Below are 21,607 nucleotides of genomic sequence, written 5' to 3'. Positions count from 1 at the left end.
TGAAGAGGGACTTCAGCCATCTCTACTCAACAGGAAAATGCAAATGAAAACTGAAGCAAGATCCCATCACATATCTGCCAGAATGGCAAAAATTAACATGACTGACAACCCCAAGTGCTCGTCAGGATGTGGATCACCTAGAACTCATACACAGCTGGAAATGTACACTGGTACGATCTCTTGGGAAAACCAGCAGTGTCTCCGATAGCTAAATACACATCTATTCTATGACCCGGCAATTCCATTCCTAGTTGTATACACAACAGAAGTAAGTATATAAGTCTACTAAGACGTACACAAGAATATTCATAGCAGCTTTATCCGTAAGAGCCCCAAACTGAAAAAAATCCAAAGGTACATCAACAGAAGATGTAAGTAAATTGTGGTATATTGGGGCCATGGAATACTATATACCAATAAATAGAAACATATAATTGATTTATATTGTGTTCAAGAATAAGCAAAACTGTAGTGATAGAAGTCAAAACAATGGTTATCTTTGGAGAGTGGGTATTAACAGAAAAGGGGCATGAAGAATCTTCTAGGGTGCTGGAAATATCTGATCAGGGTGGTGGTTATGATTGTATACATATGTAAAAATCGTGAGCTATATACACTAAAGGTTAGTGCACTATTAAGATTATTATAAATGATATACCAATTTAAAAACTGGGGGAGGAGGGAAGAGGGGAAAATCCCACAAAGAAAATCCCAGGCTCAGATGGCTTCACTGTGAATTCTTCCAAACATTTAAGAACAAAGTAAAACCAATCTCAGATAAATTTTAAAAGAGAACAGAGAATTACAATTAAGAAAATCTGAAAGTAGTTAAGACTGCTTACGCAATATTAAATAATTATTTCTAATTTTCTTAGGCTGGGTAATTTACTGTGATTTAAAAAAAAAAAAAGTCCTTGTCTATTAGAGATACCAAGTAAAGGTGAAACAATAGGAAGTCTGAGATTTGACTTAAAATACTCCACCTCCCTCAAAAAATAAAAAATTGTGGAGGTGATACATGAAACAAGCTGGGCAAAATAGTGAGAACTGTTGAAGCTGAGTGATGAGTACATAGGAGTTTGTTATCCCACTCTATCTTGCACGTTTTCTAAGATTTATATAATACAAAGAAAAAAATGATGTAAAAATTCCATTAACAATATTTTCGTGAACATGTAAGAGAGAAGAATGAATAATCAAAGTCAAAGAATAAACAAACAAAAACTAAGAAGCAAAAGACTGGTGATGCTCCTCATAATGACAGAGGAACCTGAAGGTGGTCTAGAGTAAGAAGACAAAGATCAAGTGTTGGCCCCAAATATTACCAGCTGTGTGATCTTGGGCAAGTGACAACTTTTCTGAGACAAAGATTCCTCATCAATAAAATAACCATGTCACAGGGATCTATTTTAGACAGGATGAAATGAAAACATGATATAAAATGTAAAGCCTTGTAAGAGATCAGCGGCTGGGGCACGTGGGTGGCTCAGTCGTTAAGCATCTGCCTTCGGCTCAGGTCATGATCCCAGGGTCCTGGGATTGAGCCCCGCATCGGGCTCCCGGCTCAGTGGGAAGCCTGCTTCTCCCTGCTTGTGTTCTCTCTCTCCTGCCTCTCTCTCTGTCAAATAAATAAATAAAATCTTAAAAAAAAAAAAAAAGAGATCAGTGGTTTGTGTTTAGTAGATCAGCTCCTGAAAGGAATACAAAGAGAAGCACAGAAAGAGAAGGTTCAGAATGAGCCTTGCAACACAATCAAGATTAATGATCAGAGAAGAGAATGAACACAGAACAGCAAAGATTAAAGACAGAAAAACAATCTAAGAAAGATGACTTAGGAGCAAAAAGTGTCAAGGAAGCCAAGATGAGAAGTATCTAGATTGGGGGAAGAGGGGCAAATATAGCCAAAAATTAATAACGAAGTCAAAAGGGGGAAGCAATTTCATATACTCCTGCCAAGAAATATATGAAATCTCTATAAAGGATATTCTCTGAACATGAAATTCTATCATCTTATGACATGTGCCATTTAAGAAGTGTTCTGTCATATTGTTTATCAGTACCTCTAAATAGAAGGCAGAATAGGTAACAGTGCACATATTTTCTTTCCATGAGAAGATAAAGTGAGTTAGATGAAAAGAAGTAAGTGATCCTGTGGTTTCTACAAGAACATGGTAAATCATTATGCATTCTTTCTAAATGACAAACACAAGAAAATTAACGTGAAAACAGTTCCCATGTAAACTCCTGGGAAATAACTGTGTAACTGACACCAAAGTGGTATTTTTAAAAGGTGAGGTTTTCCTAAAGTAAACAACTATTTACCATCTCACCTCCCCCTCCAGAGCAGCTGACAAGTTTTAGTAAGCAATAGCCAACTAAAAAGCACTTTTCCCTTTCTCAAGTGATTTTAAAAGATTTGATTAAGTAAGCATTTTTAGATTTCTAGAAGAGGCAGAGTAAGGTTTTATAGTGTAGCTGTATTTCATGTCAGAGGCACATCACTTAACTGAATGCTGCAGAAGAGAGCTAGGTAATGTCAGTGCTATTATGAATATGCCATTTGCAGCAATGTATCATCCCTATTTATTTCAAAAGGGATTTTTATGCATTTGTGTTTCCCTTAAAAAGACAATACAAACACAAATCAACCAAAAAGAAAACAATTATCTAAAAGGGAACCGCATAAGACTATTAATCAGATAGAGACCTTATGTAAGAGATTGTTTCTTTTTTATAGTTTAAATACTGGTTCTTTTCTTGTGTTCTAGAAAGGGTTGTTTTTATTTGTTGATCTGTGTCACTTCCCCCCTCTGAGGGTCAAAAGTTATCAGGAGACAGGGTAATCGAAATGGCATATAAATATGGCTACAAAGGCAAGTTAAAAAGAAAATCCCTATTTATTACCCAAACTTAACAGACTGGGAGATGATGTACTTAGAAGTCAAATGTCACATCTAGAAGGTTAAATATGCTTGCCTACAGGAGAAACACTCTACTGTTACAAGGCCTAATCCTTATGAAGCCTCAACTTCCTTTGGGTGAAAATCACAGCACCTGCCCTAAAACCAAAGAGTCAACTCAAGTGAAGGCTAATGAACATCAATAAACATTTGCTTGGATGTTGTCCTTTCCTTTTTTTTTTTTAAAAGATTTTATTTATTTATTTAACTGACAGAGAGAGACAGCTAGAGAAAGAACACAAGCAGGGGGAGTGGGAGAGGGAGAAACAGGCCTCCGGCCAAGCAGGGAGCCCGATGCGGGGCTCGATCCCAGGACCCCGGGATCATGATCTGAGCGGAAGGCAGCCACTTAACCAACCGAGCCAGCCAGGCGCCCCTGTCCTTTCCTTTTTAAGTATGTCCTTTCCTTTTTAAGTATGTCCTTTCTCTCTTTTTTTTTTTTGATAAGTCTGACTAAAGGTTTAGCAATTTTATTGATCTTTTCAAAGAACCAGCTCCTGGTTTCCTTAATCTGTTCTACTATTTTTTTGGTCTCTGTTTCCTTTATTTCTGCTCTAATCTTTACTATTTCCTTCCTTCTACCAGCTTTGTGCTTTGTTCTTTTTCTAGTTCCTTTAGATGTAAGATTAGGTTGGGATTTTACTTGCTTCCTGAGTTGGCCTCAGGAAGGTACTGCTGTAATCTTACCTCTTAGAACAGTACTGCTGCATCCCAGCTCTGTCTAAATGCTCTAATCAAAAAACACAGGGTGACTGAATGAATAAAAAAGCAAGAGCCACCTATATGCTGCCAACAAGAGACTCACTTCAGACCTAAAGACACATGCAGACTCAAAATGAAGGGATGGAAAAACATTTACCATGCAAATGGATGCAAAAAGAAAGATGGGGTGGTAATACTTATACTGGACAAAACAGACAAAACGAAGACTGTAACAAGAGACAAAGAAAGATGGGCACCACACTAACAAGAGAATATAACAATTATAAATATTTATGCACCCAAAATGGGAGCACCTAAATAAATAAAGCAACTATTAATAGACATTAAGGAAGAAACTGACAGTAGTTCAATAACAGCAGAGGACAACACCCTACTTATATCAGTGAATATTATTATCCATACAGAAAGCCAACAAGGAAGCAGTGGCTTTGAATGACACATAGGACTAGATGCTTTTTAACAGATATATTCAGAACATTCCATTCAAAAACAGCGAAATACACATTTTTGTGTGTATTCCAAGTGCACATGGAACATTCTCTAAAATAGATCACATCTTAGGTCACAAAACAAGTCTCATAAACTCAAAAAGACTGAAATCGTATCATGCATCTTTTCTGACCACAATGGTATGAAACTAGAAATTAACCACAAGAAAAATTGAGAGAAGAACATAAATACATGGAGGCTAAACAACATGCTCCTAAACAATGAATGGGTCAACCAAGAAATCAAAGAGGAAATAAAAAAAAATACGTGGAGACAAATGAAAATGAAAACATAACTGTCCAAAATCTTTGGGATCCAGCAAAAGCTATTCTAAGAAGGAAGATAAGAGCAATATAGGCTTACCTCAAGAAGCAAGAAAAATCTCAAACTTACCCTTATACCTTAAGGAGCTAGAAAAAGAACAAAGCCCAAAGCCAGTAGAAGGAAGGAATCTAGTCTGCTTTTAAAAACAATCCTGTAAATATTACTTCATTTTCAGCTTTATAGCACAAAAGGAGTATCTGCTAACTTTATCCATAAGCTTCATCGAAAGTTACACTAAAGGTAGGGGCACTGGGTGGCTTAATCGGTTAAGCTGCTACCTTTGGCTCAGGTCATGGATCTCAAGGTCCTTGGGATCCAGCCCCAAGCTGGGCTCCCTGCTCAGCAAGGAGTGTGCTTCTCCCTTTGCTGCTCCCCCCACCCCGCCCCCGTCGCTCTCAAATAAATAAGATCTTAAAACAAACAAAAAAGCTAAAGGTACATACAGACTTTCTTCCAAATTTTCAGCCCTGACAAGATTTCTAGCCTCATCTGCAGACTTAAGCAACTCTCAAACTTTATCAGTTTAGAAGGTCTTCACCATTTTCTAAAGCCATTATTTTATCTACTCCCAGATTAGAACACAGAAGGGCCTTTCACCTATTATGTTTGTGCCCACTTGTATTCAGATGGAGCCCCCAGGGCAGTATAGCAGGTTTGCAAAATGCACAGCAAGTTCTTTTCTAGACTATAAACGCATGAGGAAGACCAACTCTGTCTAAACAGTTACTTCTCAGTCAAAACCTAGTTCACCTGCTTACCTCCCATGATGTATTGGCAAGTGTTTGCGATGGATTCCATGACTTCCTTCCACAAAAGCATTGGGAGGCTTATGGTACACCGAAGCCAAAGATCCAATGTGGCAGATTAGCTCATCCAGCAGAGTTGGCTCAATAAGATCTGTCTCCTCAGAGATCAATGGCTTCTCAGACAAGACTACTTCTTTGGCTGTGACAGGGTCCGTTGAGAGAAGGCGCCAATAAATATAGCCTCGGTCTCGAAGGTCAGGATTATCAGAATCCTAATGAAAGGCAAGGGCAAGAAGGTTTAAATGGAACTTTTCTCCAGACAGAAACCCAACCTGCTTGATTTATTATCAAGGCAATGCTGTAGTGATTTATAAAGAATTGGCTGTTAAGATATTTAAATTCAGGTGCCTGGGTGGCTCAGTCGATTAAGCGTCTGCCTTCGGCTTAGGTCATGATCTCAGGGTCCTGGGATTGAGCCCCACGCTGGGCTCCCTGCTCAGCTGGGAAGCCTGCTTCTCCCTCTCCCTCTGCTCCTCCCCCTGCCCATGCTCTCGCTCTCTCTCCCACCCTCTGTCAAATAAATAAATATTTTTTTAAATAAAAAATAAAAATAAAAATTTTAAGTCTTCCCAAACATCCAACTGTTCCCCACTTCAACTCTCCAGTGTGGTATGTATTCTTCCAGAAAGTGCTGGAGCATACACATACTCATTTTATACAAAACCAGTTTCACATTATATACACTGCACTGCAAGGTGCTTTCCACATTAGCATATACACCTGCAAATTTCCCCTGTATATATAGCACTGCATCGTTATTGACTAATGCCCTATCCATGGACATTTAGATTCCTGCCTCTTTCTCCCTTCTTCCTGCCATTCATTCATTCATTCATGTGATCATTACAGAGTGGAAATGAATACCCTGGTATCTACCTCTCAGAGTCTGTGTGTACATGGTGGCATGTATACCCATTTTGTTCCAGTGCTACAAGAGTAAGTTCCTGTTTCAGTTATCTGTATTTAAAACACAAAGATATTTTCTTCAAAACTGGGCCAATCTGAGGGCTTACATGTGAGCTTCTAAGTAAGCAGATGAACTGGTTCATGATTTAACCATGTAAGGCACTTAGCATCCAGCTAAATATTGGCAATGAACCCAATGGTTTTGACTACATTTTTTTTTTTTTAAGATTTTATTTATTTATTTGACAGAGAGAGACACAGCGAGAGAGGGAATACAAGCAGGGGGAATGGGAGAGGGAGAAGCAGGGGGAGTGGGAGAGGGAGAAGCAGGCTTCCCACTGAGCAGGGAGCCCGATGCGGGACTCGATCCCAGGACCCTGAGATCATGACCTGAGCCGAAGGCAGACGCTTAACGACTGAGCCACCCAGGCGCCCCCTGACCACATGCTTTTAAATGGTTTTTCTGTTTATATTGTTTAATTTGCATCCACAGTGGATTACTGGTCAAAAACAAAAAAGCATAAAGAACACCAAGATATGGTAAGTTAGTTAACAGAGTATCAAAATGGTAAACATAACTTCCCCAAGATAATCTTTTTTTTAGATTTTATTTTATTATCACATACATAGGTTGCATCATTGGAACAGAACTGCATATATACATATATGCATTATATACCATATCAAAATGTTTGTAGTATTTGAAATGCCAGGGTTATAAAAAGGAAACTGATAGTATCCAATTTACATGATTTCTTTTTTGTTCTTGAGGAGTTGGGTAATTTGTTTATAAATAGCAGCCTGAAACCTCCTCACTTAGATTTTCATTTGGAAACAAAGTTTGAACATTATAAAACATAAATAAATTGATTTGATTTTTTAAGAGAGTAGAATATAAGTTTCTCAAAATAACAGGTCAGGAAAGCAATCCCCACCCCAGCTTTTGTTGATACATAAATTAAAAGTTAAGTCTTAATTTATATATTCAATCCCCAAAGCACACCATTTGAAATTTGTAGACTGTGCTTTTTATTATATAATTAAAATGAATATTGCACATCACTTGACTGGGAAAATTCAGTCTTTTGTCTTTACAAATTAGTAATATTCTTGAGGTATTAAACTTTATAATACAATTTAATAATATACTGATTAAAATACTTTTTACTTCAAATTATTTATTTCCTCTATTATGCACATATTTAACCAAATAGCAAAAAAAAAAAAAAATTCTGTGGGAATTTACAAAATTATGTACATATGGAGAGGCGCCTGGGTGGCTCAGTTGGTTAAAGAGACTGCCTTCGGCTCAGGTCATGATCCTGGAGTCCCGGGATTGAGCCCCACATAGGGCTCCCTGCTCAGCGGGGAGTCTGCTTCTCCCTCTCCCGCTCCCCCTTCTTGTGCTCGCTCTCTCAAATAAATAAATAAAATCTTTAAAAAAAAAAAAGTTTGAGAGGCGCCTGGGTGGCTCAATCTTTAAGCGTCTGCCTTCAGCTCAGGTCATGATCCCAGGGATCGAGCCCCACATCGGGCTAGGCTCCCTGCTCGGCGGGAAGTCTGCTTCTCCCTCTCCCACTCCCCCTGCTGTGTTCCCTCTCTCGCTGTCTCGCTTTCTGTCAAATAAATAAAATCTTAAAAAAAAAAAAAGAAAAAACTTGGGACATGAAAACAGAAACTTTTTATGATTTTAGGGTGCCATTATGTGTTTGGTGACTCACAAAATTTGGTTTTGGATCTGCTTTTCTGTTAGCCCCATAGTTCCTTGCCAGGATCTGGAAAAACAGTACATTTCTAAAAATCTGAGAGCTTCCAAAACAATTCTTACCAGGGAAGCTCTTAAACTGGACTGTGTGTCAACATTATAACACACCAGGAAAGCCACTCAATGGCAGATTCCAGGGCCACATCACAGATTTTCATTCACTATGTCAGGAGCAGGCCCAGGAATTTATACATCCAACAAGCAGCACGGGTGATTTTGATGATGGTGGTTTCCAGTTCACAGACAGAGAAGTCTTCAACTTAATTTTTCTTTCATATACTATATAGGGTAATTATTAAAGTCTGAACACTTCTGTGTATATTCTTAACTAATTCCTCTCTAACTACCAAAGCAAAGCAAACAAATCTTTAAAATGAAGCCTTGGATTCAAGGGTTCATTTTCTTTTCCCCTAATAATATTTCTAATTATACCACACTTTATTTAAAATTAGAAGCATAAATATTTCACATATACTTTACTGAATTCTCAGCACAGGTAAAAAAATATTAATTAACTCTCAGATGGGAGAGGAGCAATATTAATAAGAAATTTACTCAGTCATGTCCTGAACCAGGGATGTGGCAGAAACAGAACCCCATCACCCAATTCAAATTAACACAACTTAGCTGATCACACCACCCTCAATTTAAATTGGTACCAGCCAAAAGTATTAGGTTCAGCAGCTCTTCCTGCCCACGGGTCTTGTTCCTGTGCTTTAATAAAACCACCTTTTTGTGGGGGAGGTGGGGGGGACCAGGTTCTTATTTCACAAACATGAGGGGAAAAAAAAAGAGAAAAAACTTCCAGTAGAAATTTTATATATTTTATATATAGATATATGCACAATAATAATTACATACATATATGCATAATATGTAAATGTGCTTGTTCTTTTATGCTAACTCCTCAGATTTCATTAACTGATCAGAAAAGGCAGGGCTAGGGAAACTGCTTAATAATTATTTATAACCAAGTATGAAATAATCCTCCAAAATGATCTTAAAACTACTAAGTTCACTTGTATGTATGGCTTATGCACAATAGTGATTCAAGCAGGGAAAGCAGGGAATTTGTAGTCTCAAAGTCATCCCTGACCTTCAGACTAGAGAAGCAGCACAGCACAGTAGATAAGGGCAAAGACACTGAAGCCAGGCTTCCTGGGTTTGAGTCCTAGCTCTGCCCCATACTAACTGGGTCTATGTCCCAGTTTCCTCATGTATAAAATAGGAATGATTAATACTGAATGGGGTACCTGGGTGACTCAGATGGTTAAGTGTCTGCCTTCGGCTCAGGTCGTGATCCCAGGCTCCTGGGATTGAGCTCCATGTCCGGCTTTGGGCTCAGCAGGGAATCTGCTTCTCCCTCTCCCTCTGCCCCTCCCCTGCTCATGGTCTCTCTCTCTCTCTCTGTATTGCTCTGTCTCAAATGAATAAATAAAATCTTTAAAAAAATAGGAACAGGGGGCGGAGCAAGATGACGGAGGAGTAGGAGACCTGGATTTCATCTCCTCTCAGGAATTCAGCTGGATAGGGATCAAACCATTCTGAACACCTACAAACTCAACAGGAGATCGAAGAAAAGAAGAGCAACAACTCTCTCATCAGAAAAGCGACCACTTTCTGGAAGGTAGGATGTGCGGAGAAGTGAATCCGAGGCGATATTCGGGAGGATAGACGGCGGGGGAGGGGCCTCCGACGGCCACTTGTGGCAAGTGATAGAGCCGCGGAGCACAAAATCGGAACTTTTAGAAGTCTGCTCCGCTGAGGGACCTCACTCTGGTGGCTAAGCGGGGGGTGGAACCCTCCGGGACAGTGTGGTCTCAGGACCCCCGGGGTCAAAGAAAGACCGGGGGTGCCTGAGTGCGGCAGAGCTCCCAGGTATCGGAGCAGGGAAGCCGGCTGCAGAGGCGGAGCCAGGGGCGTGGGCTCTCAGCTCGGGGTGGCCCTAAACCGTGATCCGCGGCACAGTCGGGCCCCTGCTCCTCCAGCAGGGACCCAACAAGCGGCAGATCTGGGGAGACTCACCTTCCTCCCCGGGAGGAGCCACGCGGGAACGCACTGCGGGGATCTGCTGGGTTTGGAGACTCCGCCCGGGGTCGGGTGCCAGAGATAGAAACACGCGGTCACAGGCCTGGCAAGCACGGAGTGCAGCCAGAGACCGGGGAGACGGGAATGACTGACGGCTTTTCTCTGGGGGCTCACTGAGGAGCAGGGCCCTGAGTTCTCGGCTCCTCCGGGGGGGAGATTGGGAGGCCACCATTTTCACTCTCCGCCTCCAAAGCTGTACGGAAAGCTCGCAGGGAACAAAAGCCCCAGGGAGCAAACCCGAGCAGATTACTTAGCCGGGAGGGGGCAAGGTCGGGGCAATTCCACCTCCAGCAAAGACATTTGGGAACCACGACAACAGGCCCCTCCCCAGAAGATCAGCGAGAACAGCCAGCCAAGACCAAGTTTACCGATCAATGAGAACGGCAGAACTCCAGCGCTAGGGGACTACTGCACATAGAATTCACAGCTTTTTTTACCATGATTCTTTACTCTTTTAAAGTTAATTTTTTTTAACTGTCTTTTTGTCTATTTCTTTTTGAATTTTTCTTTTTCCCTTTTTCAACCAACATCTTATCAATCCTTTTAAAAAAAAAACATTTTTATTTTTCATTTTTAGAGTCATATTCTATCCCTTCATAGTAGTTACCCATATTTTTGGCTTATATATATAAGTTGTTCTCTCTTTAAAATTTTGAGATAGTTTCTTCTAACAGATTAAAATATACCCTAAATCTCTAGTATATGGTGTTTTCTACTCCCCTGCCTGATCACATCCTCTCCCTTTTTTTTTCTTTTTTCTTTTTTTAAATCCTCTTCTTTCTTTTTTCAAACAAATTCTTATCAATTCCTTTTATAAAATTTTTTATAATTTCCATTTTTAGTCATATTCCATCCCTTCATCATATCAACTCTTATTTTTGTACACATATATGTTTTTCTTTCTTTAAAATTTTGGGAGGCACGTTCTTCTAAAAGACCAAAATACACCCCAAATCTAGTGTGTGGCACTGATCTATATACCATATAGATCATATTTGATCACATTCTGGTTTTTTTGTTGTTGTTGTTTTGTTTGTTTTTGTTTTTATCTTTTTCTTTTTCTTTTTTTTTTTCTTTTTTCTCTCTTTCCCTTTCTTATCCCACTGCTTCAGGTATTTTCTGATTTGTTTAGAGTGTATTTTCTGGGGACGTGGTTACTCTGCTAGCATTTTGTTCTCTCATTAATCTATTCTCCTCTGCACAAAATGACAAGACGGAAAAAATCACCTCAACAAAAAGAACAAGAGGTAGTACCGACTGCCAGGGACCTACTCAATACGGACAGTAGTACGATGTCAGATCTAGAGTTCAGAATCATCACTTTAAAGATACTAGCTGGGCTTGAAAAAAATATGGAAGTTATTAGAGAAACCCTTTCTGGAGAAGTAAAAGAGCTAAAATCCAACCAAGTAGAAATCAAAAAGGCTATTAATGAGGTGCAATAAAAAATGGGGGCGCTAACTGCTAGAATAAATGAGGCAGAAGAATCAGTAAGATAGAAGATGAAATGATGGAAAATAAAGAAGCTGAGAAAAAGAGAGATATAAACAACTACTGGATCATGAGGGCAGAATTCGAGAGATAAGCGATACCATAAGACGAAACAACATTAGAATAATTGGGATCCCAGAAGAAGAAGAAAGAGAGAGAGGGGCAGAACGTATAATGGAGCAAATTATAGCAGAGAACTTCCCTAACTTGGGGAAAGAAACAGGCATGAAAATCCAGGAAGCACAGAGAACCCCTCTCAAAATCAAAAAAATAGGTCAACAGGCCGACATCTAATAGTAAAACTTACGAGTCTCATAGACAAAGAGAAAATCCTGAAAGCAGCTCGGGAGAAGAGATATGTAACCTACAATGGTAGAAACATTAGACTGGCAACAGATCTATCCACAGAGACCTGGCAGGCCAGAAAGGACTGGCAGGATATATTCAGAGCACTAAATGAGAAAAATATGCAGCCAAGAATACTCTATCCAGCTAGGCTGTCACTGAAAATTGAAGGAGAGATAAAAAGCTTCCAGGACAAACAAATACTAAAGGAATTTGCAAACACAAAACCAGCCCTACAAGAAATCTTGAAAGGGGTCCTCTAAGCAAAGAGAGAGCCTAAAAGCAACATAGACCAGAAAGGAACACAGACAATATACAGTAACAGTCACCTTACAGGCAATACAATGGCACTAAATTCCTATCTTTCAATAGTTACCCTGAATGTAAATGGGCTCAATGCCCCAATCAAAAGACACAGGCTATCAGATTGGATTAAAAAACAAGACCCATCGATATGCTGTCTGCAAGAGACTCATTTTAGAACCAAAGACACCCCCAGATTGAAAGTGAGGGGGTGGAAAACCATTTACCATGCTAATGGACACCAAAAGAAAGCTGGGGTGGCAATCCTTATATCAGACAAATTAGATTTTAAACCAAAGACTGTAATAAGAGATGAGGAAGGACACTATATCATACTTAAAGGATCTAGCCAACAAGAAGATCTAACAATTGTAAATATCTATGCCCCTAACATGGGAGCAGCCAATTATATAAGGCAATTAATAACAAAAGCAAAGAAACACATCGACAACAATACAGTAATAGTGGGGGACTTTAACATCCCCCTCACTGAAATGGACAGATCGTCTAAGCAAAAGATCAACAAGGAAATAAAGACTTTAAATGACACACTGGACCAAATGGACTTCACAGACATATTCAGAACATTCCACCCCAAAGCAACAGAAGACACATTCTTCTCTAGTGCCCATGGAACATTCTCCAGAATAGATCACATCCTAGGTCATAAATCAGGTCTCAACCGGTACCAAAAGATTGGGATCATTCTCTGCCTATTTTCAGACCACAATGCTTTGAAACTAGAACTCAATCCCAAGAGGAAAGTCGGAAAGAACTCAAATACATGGAGGCTAAAGAGCATCCTACTGAAGAATGAATGGGTCAACCAGGAAATTAAAGAAGAATTAAAAAAATACATGGAAACCAATGAAAATGAAAACACAACTGTTCAAAATCTTTGGGATGCAGCAAAGGCAGTCCTAAGAGGAAAGTATATAGCAATACAAGCCTTTCTCAAGAAACAAGAAAGGTCTCAAGTACACAACCTAACCCTACACCTAAAGGAGCTGGAGAAAGAACAGCAAATAAAGCCTAAACCCAGCAGGAGAAGAGAAATAATAAAGATCAGAGCAGAAATCAATGAAATAGAAACTAAAAGAACAGTAGAACAGATCAACGAAACTAGGAGCTGGTTCTTTGAAAGAATTAACAAGATTGATAAACCCCTGGCCAGACTTATCCAAAAGAGAAGAGAAATGACCCAAATCAACAAAATCATGAATGAAAGAGGAGAGATCACAACCAACACCAAAGAAATACAATTATAAGAACATATTATGAGCAACTCTATGCCAGCAAATTAGATAACCTGGCACAAAAACAGACACATAGATCAATGGAACAGAATAGAGAGCCCAGAAATGGACCCTCAACTCTCTGGTCAACTAATCTTCGACAAAGCAGGAAAGAATGTCCAATGGAACAAAGACAGTCTCTTCAACAAATGGTGTTGGGAAAATTGGATAGCCACATGCAGAAGAATGAAACTGGACCATTTCCTTACACCACACAAAAATAGACTCCAAGTGGTTGAAAGACCTCAATGTGAGACAGGAGTCCATCAAAATCCTAAAGGAGAACACAGGCAGCAACCTCTTTGACCTCAGCCGAAGCAACTTCTTCCTAGAAACATCACCAAAGGCAAGGGAAGCAAGGGCAAAAATGAACTATTGGGACTTCATCAAGATAAAAAGCTTTTGCAAAGCAAACAGTCAACAAAACCAAAAGACAACCGACAGAATGGGAGAAGATATTTGCAAATGACATATCAGATAAAGGGCTAGTATCCAAAATCTATAAAGAACTCATCAAACTCAACACCCAAAGAACAAAGAATCCAATCAAGAAATGGGCAGAAGACATGAACAGACATTTTTCCAAAGAAGACATCCAAATGGCCAACAGACACATGAAAAAGTGCTCAATATCGCTCAGCATCAGGGAAATCCAAATCAAAACCTCAATGAGATACCACCTCACACCAGTCAGAATGGCTAAAATTAACAAGTCAGGAAACGATAGATGTTGGCGGGGATGCGGAGAAAGGGGAACCCTCCTACACTGTTGGTGGGAATGCAAGCTGGTGCAGCCACTCTGGAAAACTGTATGGAGGTTCCTCAAAAAGTTGAAAATAGAGCTACCATATGGTCCAGCAATTGCACTACTGGGTATTTACCCCAAAGATACAAAAGTAGGGATCCAAAGGGGTACGTGCACCCCGATGTTTATAGCAGCAATGTCCACAATAGCCAAACTGTGGAAAGAGCCAAGATGTCCATCGACAGATGAATGGATAAAGAAGAGGTGGTATATATATACACAATGGAATATTATGCAGCCATCAAAAGGAATGAGATCTTGCCATTTGCAACAACGTGGATGGAATTGGAGGGTATTATGTTGAGTGAAATAAGTCAAACAGAGAAAGACATGTATCATATGATCTCACTGATATGAGGAATTCTTAATCGCAGGAAACAAACTGAGGGTTGTTGGAGTGGGGGGTGGGGTGGGAGGGATGGGGTGACTGGGTGATAGACACTGGGGAGGGTATGTGCTCTGGTAAGCGCTGTGAATTGTGCAAGACTGTTGAATCTCAGATCTGTACCTCTGAAACAAATAATGCAATATATGTTAAGAAAAAAAGAAGAAGAAGAAGGTAGCGGGAGGGGAAGAATGAAGCGGGGGAAATCGGAGGGGTGGACGAACCATGAGAGACGATGGACTCTGAAAAACAAACTGAGGGTTCTAGAGGGGAGGGGGGTGGGAGGATGGGTTAGCCTGGTGGTGGGTATTGAGGAGGGCACATTCTGCATGGAACACTGGGTGTTATGCACAAACAATGGATCATGGAACACTTCATCTAGAACTAATGATGTAATGTATGGGGATTAACATAAGAATAAAAAAAAATAATAAAAATAAAAATAAAAAAATAGGAACAGTACAACACTAGCAACCCTTATTGAGATTAAGTTAATATGTAAAGTGCTTACTAGAATGCCTGGTACATAATAAGCACAATACAAATGGTTATTATTAAAGATTCTAGGGCACCTGGGTGGCTCAGTTGGTTAGGTTACTGCCTTCGGCTCAGGTCATGATCCTGGAGTCCCAGGATCAAGTCCCACATCGGGCTCCCTGCTCAGCAGGGAGTCTGCTTCTCCCTCTGACCCTCCTCCCTCTCATGCTCTCTGTCTCTCATTCTCTCTCTCACAAATAAATAAAATCTTAAAAAAAAAAAATTATAAAGATTCTATACTAGTCCTTGTACAAAAAGTCTAGAATCAGGAATATCTGATGGTTTACTTATACCCTGCCCTGTCCTAGAAAAGGACTTAGCAAAGCTTACAAAAATGCATCCAAGGCTAGAGAGCCTAAATCAAACTAAAAACAGAAAAATCCATCCCACAATGACCTACACATTTTCTACAGAAGATCCTTAAATTTGATTCTAAGGTTTCCGACATGAACAAGAAATCTAGTCAGGTAAGCCATTCAGATGGGCAGTTAACTACATACCAATGCTTAGGAGAATCTAAAACTGGTTAGGAATTTGTTTGATGGGACCTCATAAAGAAAAACAACATTTAAATGGAGTAACAAATAACTTTGACAACAGATCCAAAGAGGACAGTTTCTCATGACAACCCTTACTACAAGATGATGGTATCCATATAATTTAGTAAATGAAATTCTATTAGGGGTCAGGTATAATTCAGTCTAGATAGCCAGCCCTCTAATAATCTGGCTTGATTCAGTGGTGAATTTCAACTATTTGTAAGAATAGAGAGTCCTTGTATCCTTTAAGCAATCCTCCCTAAACACTTTATCTCAGGCAAGTTTTGATAAATACTAGATGATAAGATTGAGTTTGAACTCTGACAAGAATCAAAAATACAGCTCTCTTATGATGCCTTTTAAATACAGACCCATAAGCCTTACACAGGAGATGGAGATAGGGTTGAGAATTTGTGAATACAAGAGGAACCTACCAAGGACACTTGCTTGATTATAAGATTATCCCTATCTAGAGATGAGCAGAGAGAGAAGGCCCAGATTCTCTTCAGAAATTTGTTTTAAATCCATCTTTACACAGATCCAAACGAGTGATCAAGGGTTTAGACTAGGAAGTCTAGAATGCTCACTTCAACAAGGTAATATTAAATATCCACTGCCTTGATGGTTATAGAAACTGCTTTGCTTTAGGCAAAGGAAGATGTTTAAAAGGGAAGTTTAAAAAAAAACACTTCAAAGAACTCTTACAAATAAATTTTAAAAGATGTAAAATTAGTAATAGGAAAGATGACAGGTTAGAACTAGGCAAGGTGCTGTGAAAGGATTTTAAATTTTGATAAAATACCACTATAAAGAGATGAGTAAGAAAAATGGTAAACTGAATATCTGACTCAGATTCCTATGTAGACACACACCTGAACTTCCGACAGCCTGCTACAGCTAGCCTGTTCGTAAATTCAATTAAGAACATAACTAAATTATGATGAATTGATGATTACTCTTATAGTTACACTAGATAAAATAATTATTTTGATCTCTGTGAATCTAAAATGGTGACCCGATCTCTATGGCCGGCTGCCACATTCCTGAAATCAGAACTCATCCGAGGGAGGACCAAAAATATCCAATAATTAAGGAGGCAGCATAAGCACTTTAAAATTATTTAAAGAGACAGGCAATCAACTCTAGAAGGTAGAACAATACCTGAGACCTTTGTGAAGGCATTTACCAGCATTACATTGTACTTTCATTTGAAGCTAAAATTAAGTCCCCCAAAAGGAGTGAGATTCAAGTGAGTCACCCAGTATTATGAGACTCAATGTCGTTTTCACATAGTAGGTCCTTCATTGACAGTAAAAAAAAATCTTAAGTTCAATTTTCATGAACTATCATAAAAACTGGAGTCAGTCAATTCACCACAGAACCAGCTATAATTCAGTGGTATAAGTAGACACTGTTTATTTATTTTAACAGGATCTAAAGACTGCACCCTTTCCAATTAAAACGTCTCCAAATAAATCATCTTAGAGTTTCCTGATTTCCTAAATATAAAACCAGACAAATCAAACCCACACTTTTTCTAGATTTCATACCTGTGTTGCCAAACTCAAGACTTGCTGTACCAGCTCCTGTGTTTCTGATGGTTTCTTAAGAAACAGCTTCACGATGGCAGTAAGCAGAGTGAGTTGCACCTAAGGGCATGACATAATTTAACAGATAAAGTGAAAGGCATTTACATAATTCCCTACCATCATTTCCAAAGTAGTGCTTACCCATCCATGAATTACTATGGGGGCTTTCTGATTCTGATTAAGAGACAAAGGCTAAAACTCAGCCATTATCAAAAATAGCAGGTCAAAGGTATTCATCAAGAACTTAATAGCCTCTTATCCCCAAATTGCATTTTTGGCATCAAAAATTGCTTATTTATTAAATCCCTTATTATTTACTTCTGCCAAAAGATACAACTTAGGGAGAATTAGGGAATTATCTGTCACACTAGGGCAAGAGCCAAAAAATAGTAAAATCGCACTGATCACAGCTAATTAAAAGTGGGCTACAGGCTTGTATGTGTTCCTTGTAAAGGCCCATTAAAATTACTATGGCCGAATTACATACATGACTTTCAATGTGCAGTGAGTGCAAATGCCAGGGGAAAGGAGTTTTATAATTTATCTGCTTCTCTGGGCCCGTGGCTCCGAGGTCAGGTCTCTCCATTTTGGTAGAGGAGAGGCAGAAGATGGGAGGAAGTCTAACCACCCACAGAGAATCTTTCCAAACTGCACATGCCAGACCTCACCCCAGCCCCAGGTGAGAAACCCTGCTGTAATGAGCCACAACCATAAGGAATAGGAATAGGTCATCTTCTGGTGAGAGAAAATGAAGAAGTGGTAACTTTAAAGTGTGGTTCTGGACCACTACCAGCAGCAGCATCCTGAACCTGGTAAGAAATGAAAATGTTTAAGCCCATCTCAGACCCAACAAGTCAGAAATACTAAGGATGCGGCCCAGCAACCTGTGCTTTAACAAACTCTCTAGGTTCATTAAAGTCTGAGAATCACTGGTCTAAGGCAGATTTGTCCCACCAGAAATCGGCACAAATGAAAAGATGAATTTATATATAAATTCTCTCTCTCTCTCTCTCTCTCTCTCTCTCTCTCTCTCTCTCTCACACACACACACACACATGAAAGTGCATAACCTTTACTTTCCCTGATATCTTCCCCAAAAGATCAGACACAGGACACAGATGAGAACTTACCTGGGTGCTTTCATCATGAAAACCCTCCAGGAAGCTCTCTAGTAACTCATCTGCATTGTCAATTCTCTCAGCATATTCTCCCACAATCCAAATCATAGCTGCTCGAGCGTCTGGTTCATCCAGTGAGTCTAAGTTCTCACACAGAGTGGCAATGATACTTTCATACCTGATTTAACAAAATGGACTATGGTTACATTGGGCACAAATGAGAACTGTATTTAACAATGAAGGCTAAAAACAAAACCACCACCAAGGTACCCTAAACCGAACCACCAAACTATAAAGGCTTTTGGTCAAGAGAATGCAGAAGTTTTAAGCCAGAAGATTATGTCTTAAATTTCCCTTCAATTATGTTTTCATAACTGGACCATAAACTGTTATAAAAAACTCATCAGATATTCTTTTCACAAGGAAAAATTAACCTGCGGTATAAGATAATACCACTAACTTATAATTTCTAACAATCTTTCCTATAACTAGATCAGAGAATTTTCCTATGTATTATTCCATTTTGCCTTCATGGTAGAGGAACAAAAATTCCACTTTACTTCTAGGAAAATGGAGTTAGACAACAGCATCCAGACTAGAAACAGTAATTTTGTCCACTAATCCACTAATTCTGCTTTTTCTGGAGATCTTTATGTCTTTCCTCCCAAGGCATCCACCCTAATGATTTGTTTCTCCAAAGAAACAAATAATTCAATTATTTATTTTCATTTGTACAGGCCTATAGTGCTCTCATTTTTACCATGTTGAATCCATCTCCTTGGCTAACATAGTTTTAAATATAAAAATGACAATGTGGGGATGCCTGGGTGGCATGGTTGGTTGAATGTCCAACTCCTGGTTTCAGCTCAGGTCATGATCTTGGGGTCATGGGATCGAACCCCATATCAGGCTCCGTGCTCAGCAGAGTCTGTTTAAGTTTTTTCTCCCTTTGCCCTCCCTCCTTGCTTGCTAGCTCTCTCAAAAATAAATAAATCAATCTTTTAAAAAAAATGACAATGTGTAATAAATTAGATGTAGACAACTGAATAGTACATTTAATTGTTTGCCCTACTTCCACTGATTAAACCAGGTTCTTGATAGCACTTTCTTATAATTAAACTGTCATAACCCCTTATTAATAGAAACCAGAAATGGGCACATTTCTCTGCTAATCACAATGAAATATACATCTCCACCCTCAGTCTTTCTAAACTTAGAAACCCAACTCTCCTCTTTTCTGGGAGAGTGGTCCTTTTCCCAAAAATACCACTTCTAAAATTTAAAAAATATATACATAATGCTTAATAAACCACTACCTTGCTAAATACGGTATTTCTTCTAATTCTGAGTCCACCACTAAGCTAACTTATTCCAAGTTGCTTCATTTAATACTATCTTTAAAGACTAATCAGAATCTTCAGCACAACACATCTCTATGATTATAAGCAAAATGAGATTTAGGATGCTTACAAGACCTGCTCTTATTTCACCCTTTCAGATCCTTTAATCACTTGCCTTCAAAATCAAACCTAATGAAGTATTTTTGCTTCATAAATAAGAGGGCTCAATGTGAAAAATCTGTGGAGTGAAACTGTAGATTTTGCATACTTTTATGGGAATAGCTATAATACTGCAGAAAAGGACAGAGACTGATAATTCGTCACATGTTCTATAATTTTCTACAAAGTAGTAGGTAACATGCAAAGTAAACAGTGTAACTGTCACCTTCCTGGCTTTTGCAATCATGTGGCTATTAATTTACCATTCAAACTGAAACATTTATTTCTGAGAGTGAAAAGCAGCACAAATATTAATTATGCCTGCTAACAGGCATAAACTGAAATACGCCTGGACAATCTGTAATATGTGGGCTTTCTATGTAATAGTAACGTCACCGACAAAGAATCTGGTCAACTTCAGTATATGACAGTTGACTGTCATTCAGCTTCACATCCTCTCAAAGTAATAAAGCAGGATGAAAAATCAGGTTTTGATCCCTGTGCTAACCACCTTATATATTTTTTTAACATTTAAAACATACTTTTATGTTTTTAAAAAATTATTTTTCATAATAAAGTATCCTATTTTAACAGGATTTTTAACAAAGTTTCCTATTACGACTAGTTATATTACAAAGTATAATTCTTACCTAGCCAATTTCAAAGTGCCTTACTTAAACATTTCCTAAATGTTTTGAGGAAGAAGGTAGAAGTATTTGGACATACTTGTTGGGGTATTTGCGAAAGATGTCCCTGATGACGACAATTGCCTCTTGGACCACATAATTTACTTTGGTCTGGATGAGATCAAGCAATGTGCTTACACAGCGCTCAGCAGATTGCTACAAAGAAGAACATAATAAATGACAAGTCAGATGATCTCTCCAATAACGCAACCTCAATATAAAGATAACTTTGAAACATACAGGTGCACCAACTAGACTAGACTAAAAGATCAGGCACTTAATTTGACCAAGCTACACTAGACGCTAGGCTATTTGATGGAGATACACAGAAGTTCCAGATATACCCCAAATTTTATTCATTGCAAAATATATTGACAGGTAAGTTGATTCAAACAAAAATAATCATCTTGGATAGCCATAGAGAACAGAAATAAGAAGAAAGAATGAGTCAAGGTAGGAGGAAAGAAGAAAGAAAGAATAAGCCAAGGTAGGTCTTTTTCTGGAGTTCATGGGTAAGTGGAGACAGAAGAAGGCATCTTTGAACCTCTTGAAATGAAATTGCCAAATTGCATATATGCATACAAGTATGTTTTCCAGGCAGAGGGTCCATAGCTTTCATTGTGTTTTCAAAGTTATCTGTGACTCAAAAAACTCTAAGGAAAATTTGCCATCTTCTGAACTATATAACTGAAAGTCTATGGCCTTAAATTGCAATTTTCCCCAGCCTACAGTTCATCTATAAGATTTAATCTATTAATCTTTTATTAATGAAGGGACTATGGGAGAATATAAGTGATAAAACTAATATACTGCAACTATAAGTCATAGTTTTTTAAAAGGAGAAGGGTTTCAGACAAGAGATCCTAAAAATCAAGGACTGATTTATCATATATCACAATGTACTATGATGGGTCACTCCATTACCTACCTCCTGAACAGATGCGATAGAAAGTA

General features: G+C 38.8%; 1 protein-coding gene across 4 annotated transcripts in view; it reads right to left on the bottom strand.

The window, feature by feature from the left end:
* AP2B1 (adaptor related protein complex 2 subunit beta 1) overlaps nucleotides 1-21,607 on the bottom strand; it is a 128,118-nt gene that overhangs the window by 58,160 nt on the left and 48,351 nt on the right. For all 4 annotated transcript variants that reach the window (XM_064582727.1, XM_064582729.1, XM_064582730.1 and 1 more), the window contains exons 10-13: nucleotides 20,694-20,809; nucleotides 18,481-18,646; nucleotides 17,312-17,410; nucleotides 5,255-5,514 (exon numbers count right to left, since the gene is read on the bottom strand). In XM_064582727.1, the coding sequence (XP_064438797.1) occupies nucleotides 5,255-5,514; nucleotides 17,312-17,410; nucleotides 18,481-18,646; nucleotides 20,694-20,809 (641 nt within the window). The remainder of the gene's footprint in view (nucleotides 1-5,254; nucleotides 5,515-17,311; nucleotides 17,411-18,480; nucleotides 18,647-20,693; nucleotides 20,810-21,607) is intronic.

The sequence above is a fragment of the Mirounga angustirostris genome, unplaced genomic scaffold (assembly GCF_029215605.1).
Source record: "Mirounga angustirostris isolate CCGP_5_RB_7025 unplaced genomic scaffold, mMirAng1.0.hap1 SCAF_17, whole genome shotgun sequence".
Taxonomy (NCBI): domain Eukaryota; kingdom Metazoa; phylum Chordata; class Mammalia; order Carnivora; family Phocidae; genus Mirounga; species Mirounga angustirostris.
Note: the sequence above shows the minus strand (reverse complement) of the source record. Positions and strands in the feature narration are given on the sequence as shown.